The sequence below is a fragment of the Nyctereutes procyonoides genome, unplaced genomic scaffold (genome assembly GCF_905146905.1).
Source record: "Nyctereutes procyonoides isolate TBG_1078 unplaced genomic scaffold, NYPRO_anot_genome, whole genome shotgun sequence".
In the NCBI taxonomy this organism is placed as follows: domain Eukaryota; kingdom Metazoa; phylum Chordata; class Mammalia; order Carnivora; family Canidae; genus Nyctereutes; species Nyctereutes procyonoides.
The window spans coordinates 15,750,874-15,757,886 of NW_026575042.1; the positions used below are offsets into that span (position 1 = coordinate 15,750,874).

The window sequence follows — 7,013 nt, forward strand, 5'->3', positions numbered from 1 at the left end:
GAATAATATGTCAATTAAAATATAAAGCATTAAGTCATTTTGTTCTCAACAGTTTGGAAAGAAGAAAACACATGTAGAAAACACTACTGTTCAAATACCATTATGCTAAATCATATGTCTATATGGCCAAAAGTATTTTCAACCTGACAGGTAAGATCATTTTGTTTTCTTATTGTCAGTGACTATACTCCCATCCCACCCCCCAACCCTTAACTCTAACCCATTCATTTTGGGAGCTTAAAAAGAACTTGAAACATCTTCAACTAATCATGAGTGGGCCTACAGCACTATCTCCTTACTGAATGACATCCACAATATTCTAAGGTATTATTTGTTCTTCGTTGTCTCTTCAAGTTAAGTTGTCTTTATCAAAGGGCTATTGTTTTGAGCTTTGAGTGTTTTTTGGGAGACACTGAATTATACCTCACCTCTGCCAAGATACACACATGTGCGCGCGCACACACACACACACAACCCTCTAGCATCTTATTTCTCAGTTCTATGTGCTAAAATGTAAGAAACTCAAAAGATGGGAACAAAATGGCAGCCCCCACACCGCGGGGTTTGTATTGTTTATCCAAAGCCTTAGGATGGTGGTCTCGGCAGCCTGTCCTGGTGACTCAGTCCACAGTTGTAGTTCCAGTGAGAACTAAAAAACGTTTCACACCTCCTACTTATAAACCCAAATACAAATCAGAAAAGGAGTTTATGGAATATGCCCGGAAAGCAGGACTGGTCATTCCTCCAGAACGTTTGGAGCGTCCACTACATCTGGCCTGTACAGCTGGTATCTTTGATGCCTATGTTCCTCCAGAGGGTGATGCTCGCTTGTCATCTCTTGCAAAGGAAGGACTAGCACAGAGAAGTGAACAACTGAAGAAGAAGGTGGCATCACAATTGTCAATCCGGAAGATAAGAGAACATGATCCTAATTTTAAAATAAAGGACTTCCCCGAAAAAGCTAAGGATATTTTTATTGAAGCTCACCTTTGTCTAAACAACTCAGACCATGACCGGCTTCATACCTTGGTAACTGAAAACTGTTTTCCGGACATGGTCTGGGACATCAAGTATAAGACAGTCCGCTGGAGCTTTGTAGAATCTTTAGAGCCACCCCAGGTGGTTCAGGTTCGCTGTTCGAATCTGCTGAACCAGGGCAACATATACGGCCAGGTCACTGTCCGCTTGCACACCCGACAGACTCTAGCCATCTATGACCGGTTTGGCCGGCTAATGTATGGACAGGAAGATGTGCCCAGGGATGTCCTGGAGTATGTTGTGTTTGAAAAGCACCTGGTAAATCCCTATGGGAGCTGGAGAATGCATGGCAAGATCACCCCTCCATGGGCACCCCATAAGCAGCCCATCCTTAAGACGGTGATGATCCCTGGGCCCCAGCTGAAACCCTGGGAAGACTATGAAGAACCACAAGGAGAGGCCCATAAACTTTAGCTATCCTGGTGGCATAAATGACTCCTCGGATTGAAGCATGGTGATGAGGTGGCTGGATGCTATGGAGTCTGGAAGCTGTGAAGTCAGTCATCTCTCCATCATGCTGTAGAAGCATCTATGTTTGACCTTTCCTCTCCTGCTTGGGTGTTTCCAGCTGTCTCCTCCACAACCACGGCTGATGGCTGGGTCCAGGTGGGTGGCTGGCTAATACATACAGCCATAAGCCCACTTCGTCCTATTTAAATTGTATATCTAGCTTTTGAGTCTCAACAAAAGTATGTTTCAGATACCTATTTTTCCTGTAGCAGAGACCGTCAGGAGCAAACTGGCAGAATTTTCTTTTTAATTATAGGCAGGGATCAGAGTTTGAAATAAAACACTGTCAGGGTATTGGACACACTGTGGTGGGTTATGTACTTCTCCCCAGCTTAGGCTAGAAGTAGACCAGCCTTCAGAGAGCAGAATTGGAAGATGGGCTGAACTGTGAATTATGTGGCTTCCAATAAATCCAGACTTGGGAAAAATAAAAAAAAAAAAAAAAAGAAACTCAAAAGATGAAGGCAAGGCATGGTATTCATTGAACTTAATGCCATGTCAACAAGTGCCCACATCTATCCACATAGAATTCCTAACAAGTTTTAGAAACAAAATTCCTATTTGCAAAATATACCACATGAAAGCAAAGTTGGCCAAAGGGCCCTGCAGAAACAGAAAGGACTATATTTGTATTTTTCTCATTTTATTGCTATTTCAACTCTGTGATATAAATTTGACAGGTATTTTAATCTCCACTTAAAAAATAACGACTTAAGGGCCCCTGGGTGGATCAGTCAGTGAAGCATCCAACTCTTGATTTCAGCTCATGTCATGATCTCAGGGTCGTGAGAGCAAGACTTGTGTTGAGCTCCATGCTGGGCATGGAGCCTGCTTGAGATGTTCTCTCTTCCTCCCCCTTTGTACCTCCTCTCCCCCAAGCACACACTTGTTTGTGTGCCTACTCTCTCTCTGTGTGTCTCTCTCTCTAAAAAAAAATTAAAAAAGACAAACATCAGGAGGGCACATCGTTTGCAGGGTTGTCTTGTTAATTCGTGGCAGTCAAAAAAAGTCTTAAAACCTATCCTGATTCTCTCATATATTTACTGAAAAGAGCATACCCTCTTCACTCATATTATGCTAGCAGCCCACTGAAGAAGCCTGGAAAATTGTTCTGACTCTGTAGTTAAAATGCCTGAGAGAATTTTAAACCTAGGTGATTGGGTTTTGCTATTCTATAACTTTTTTTTAATAAATTATTTTTTTATTGGTGTTCAATTCACCAACATACAGAATAACACCCAGTGCTCATCCCGTCAAGTGCCCCCCTCAGTGCCCATCACCCATTCACCCCCACCCCCCGCCCTCCTCCCCTTCCACACCCCTAGTTCGTTTCCCAGAGTTAGGAGTCTTTATGTTCTGTCTCCCTTTCTGATATTTCCCACCCATTTCTTCTCCCTTCCCTTATATTCCCTTTCACTATTATTTATATTCCCCAAACGAATGAGACCATATAATGTTTGTCCTTCTCTGACTGACTCACTTCACTAGCATAATACCCTCCAGTTCCATCCACGTTGAAGCAAGTCGTGGGGATTTGTCGTTTCTAATGGCTGAGGAATATTCCATTGTATACATAGACCACAGCTTCTTTATCCATTCATCTTTCGATGGACACCGAGGCTCCTTCCACAGTTTGGCTATTGTGGACATTGCTGCTAGAAACATCGGGGTGCTGGTGTCCCGGCGTTTCATTGCATCTGCATCTTTGGGGTAAATCCCCAACAGTGCAATTGCTGGGTCGTGGGGCAGGTCTATTTTTAACTCTTTTTTTTTTATTTTATAAATTAATTTTTATTGGTGTTCAATTTACCAACATACAGAATAACACCCAGTGCTCATCCCGTCAAGTGTACCCCTCAGTGCCCATCACCCATTCACCCCCACCCCCCGCCCTCCTCCCCCTCCACCACCCCTAGTTCATTTCCCAGAGTTAGAAGTCTTTATGTTCTGTCTCCCTTTCTGATATTTCTCACACATTTCTTCTCCCTTCCCTTATATTCCCTTTCACTATTATTCATATTCCCCAAATGAATGAGAACATATACTGTTTGTCCTTCTCCGGTTACTATGGCCAAGTTCAAAAAGGGTGTTGCCTGAGTTCTCCTCTGGGATTTTGATGGAATCTTGTCTCACATTTAGATCTTTCATCTATTTTGAGTTTATCTTTGTGTATGGTGCAAGAGAGTGGTCCAGTTTCATTCTTCTGCATGTGGATGTCCAATTTTCCCAGCACCATTTATTGAAGAGAGTGTCTTTCTTCCAGTGGATCGTCTTTCCTCCTTTATCGTATATTAGTTGACCATAAAGTTCAGGGTCCACTTCTGGGTTCTCTGTTCTGTTCCATTGATCTATATGTCTGTTTTTGTGCCAGTACCACACTGTCTTGATGAACACAGCTTTGTAGTACAACCTGAAATCTGGCATTGTGATGCCCCCAGATATGGTTTTCTTTTTTAAAATTCCCCTGGCTGTTTGGGGTCTTTTCTGATTCCACACAAATCTTAAAATAATTTGTTCTAAGTCTCTGAAGAAAGTCCATGGTATTTTGATAGGGATTGCATTATACGTGTAAATTGCCCTGGGTAACATTGACATTTTCACAATATTAATTCTGCCAATCCATGAGCATGGAATATTTTTCCATCTCTTTGTGTCTTCCTCAATTTCTTTCAGAAGTGTTCTGTAGTTTTTAGGGTATATTTTGAGAACCATTTGAATGGTAAATGGTTCTCCAACCTTTTATTTTCAGGTTGTAGGTGTCCTTCTGTCTAAAATGAGTCTCTTGTAGACAGCAAATAGATGGGTCCTGTTTTTTTATCCAGTCTGAAACTCTGTGCCTTTTGATGGGGTCATTAAGCCCATTCACGTTCAGAGTTACTATTGACAGATATGAGTTTAGTGTCATCATGATATCTATTTAGTCCTTGTTTTTGTGGATTGTTCCACTGAACTTCTTCTTAAAGGGGAGTTTTAAGAGTCCCCCTTAAAATTTCTTGCAGAGCTGGTTTGGAGGTCACATATTCTTTCAGTTCCTGCCTGTCTTGGAAGCTCTTTATCTCTCCTTCCATTTTGAATGAGAGCCTTGCTGGATAAAGTATTCTTGGTTGCATGTTCTTCTCATTTAGGACCCTGAATATATCCTGCCAGCCCTTTCTGGCCTGCCAGGTCTCTGTGGAGAGGTCTGCTGTTACCCTAATACTCCTCCCCATAAAAGTCAGGGATTTCTTGTCTCTTGCTGCTTTAAGGATCTTCTCTTTATCTTTGGAATTTGCAAGCTTCACTATTAGATGTCGAGGTGTTGAACGGTTTTTATTGATTTTAGGGGGGGATCTCTCTATTTCCTGGATCTGAATGCCTGTTTCCCTTCCCAGATTGGGAAAGTTTTCAGCTAGGATTTGTTCAAATACATATTCTGGCCCTCTGTCCCTTTCGGCGCCCTCGGGAACCCCAATTAAACGTAGGTTTTTCTTCCTCAGACTGTCATTTATTTGCCTTAATCTGTCTTCATGGTCCCTTAATTGACTGTCTCTTTTTTCCTCAGTTTCCCTCTTTGCCATTAACTTGTCTTCTATGTCACTCACTCGTTCTTCCACCTCGTTAACCCTCGTCGTTAGGACTTCTAGTTTGGATTGCATCTCATTCAATTGATTTTTAATTTCTGCCTGATTGGATCTGAATTCTGCAGTCATGAAGTCTCGTGAGTCTTTAATGCTTTTTTCTAGAGCCACCAGGAGCTGTAGAATAGTGCTTCTGAATTGGCTTTCTGACATTGAAGTGTAATCCAGATTTTGTAACTCTGTGGGAGAGAGGGCTGTTTCTGATTCTTTCTTTTGAGGTGAGGTTTTCCTTCTAGTCATTTTGCTCAGTGCAGAGTGGCCAAAAACAAGTTGTATTGGAACCCGGGGGAGTATCACTGGTCCTTCTAGCTGGTCTTCTGGGGGAGGGGCCTGCTGTGCTGATTTTCAGATGTTAGCACTTGGGGGAGCTGCTCTGCCCCTGCCTGCTGCCGGGCTCAGCGGGGGTTGTTTACCCCCGTGGGGCCCCAGGAGGAACAGCAGCAGTTGCTATGGCAACTCTGGAAGCCTGGATTTAGCCTCCGCAGGAACTACGGGGCTCGGGGCTCTCGGTTCTCCGTCTGCAGGGCCTGGAGGCTCCGGGGCGGGGCCGCTGATGTGCTCAGCTTGGGGCAGGAGCGTCCTTGCTGTTCTGGGCCCTCCCGGCCTCTGCCTGTCCCGGGGGAGGCCGGATCCTGGGCTGTGTCCCGGCGCCCTGTGCTCCGGGGCCTGCGCTGGTGGATTCGCGCTCCCGCCCCGCAGCTCCCTCCCTGGAGCCGCTCCCGAGCCCCTCCGAGCTGCTCCGGTCGGTCCCGCCGTGCGCGCTGCAGCCCTTAGGGAGCTCGGAGCACTCTCCCGGGGCGCAGGTGTCTGTTAGTGTCCCCGGGAGCCCGAGGACATCCCCGCCCTCCTGGGTCCTGCTCCAACTCCCTGCGGGCCCCTTTCCGCCCGCCCGGGAAGGTTGGTGCAGCTCCTGCTCCTCCGGGACGGGGCTCTCCTGTCCTGGGGACACTCGCCCCGGCCTCAGCCCGGCTCCTCGCGGGGCCCCTCCCCCTCGGAGGCCTTTTGTTTCTTTATTTCTTTTTCCCCGTCTTCCTACCTTGATAGAAGCGCGGACTCTTCTCACTGTAGCATTCCAGCTGGTCTCTCTTTACATCTCAGGCCGAATTCGTAAATTTTCAGGATTGTTTGAAGGTTATCTAGGTAATTTGGTGGGGACAGGCGATTTGGGGACCCTGTTCTTCCGCCATCTTGCCCCTCCCTCCCTATTTTTAACTCTTTGAGGAACCTCCACACAGTTTTCCAGAGTGGCTGCACCAGTTCACATTCCCACCAACAGTGTAAGAGGGTTCCCTTTTCTCCACACCCTCTCCAACATTTGTGGTTTCCTGCCTTGTTAATTTTCCCCATTCTCACTGGTGGGAGGTGGTATCTCATTGTGGTTTTGATTTGTGTCAAACTTTAGGAAGCAGAGTTGTCAAGGGGTATTTGATGAATATGTTTTTGTTTTCAAATGTATTTTCTCTGCTCTACCAATAGCAAAACACGTTCCATCTCTAGAGAAGTCACACTATCCTGTTCTGGGGGTTCCATTCACATTGAAAGATATAGGAATGGCATCCTTGAAAATGTGGATGGCACACATGTGGCCTTAAGGAGAAACACTGCTCATCCTTTCCTTCATGGGCCTCACTATCAAGGTTGCTGAACTTGGCTACACCAACATAGCAAATCATTTCTTCAAGTTCATGCATCTTTCTACTCCAACTGTGAAATATCAGAATGTATAATCTAGCCTCTCTGGTTTTTGAGAACTGTTATAGTTTTTAGTGACATGTGGCCAACAGGGACATGGTAACAGATTTAGGTTGTCACCAAGTGAGGAAGAGTAAGGTAGATATAGATATATAA

General features: G+C 45.0%; 1 protein-coding gene across 1 annotated transcript; it reads left to right on the plus strand.

Annotated features, from left to right (window-relative positions):
* Positions 1-537: 537 nt before the first annotated feature.
* LOC129507107 (39S ribosomal protein L45, mitochondrial) lies at positions 538-1,979 on the plus strand. The gene has a single exon (XM_055321336.1). It carries the CDS (start codon positions 541-543, stop codon positions 1,450-1,452), a length of 912 nt encoding a protein of 303 aa, XP_055177311.1. The 5' UTR covers positions 538-540; the 3' UTR covers positions 1,453-1,979.
* Positions 1,980-7,013: the final 5,034 nt, after the last annotated feature.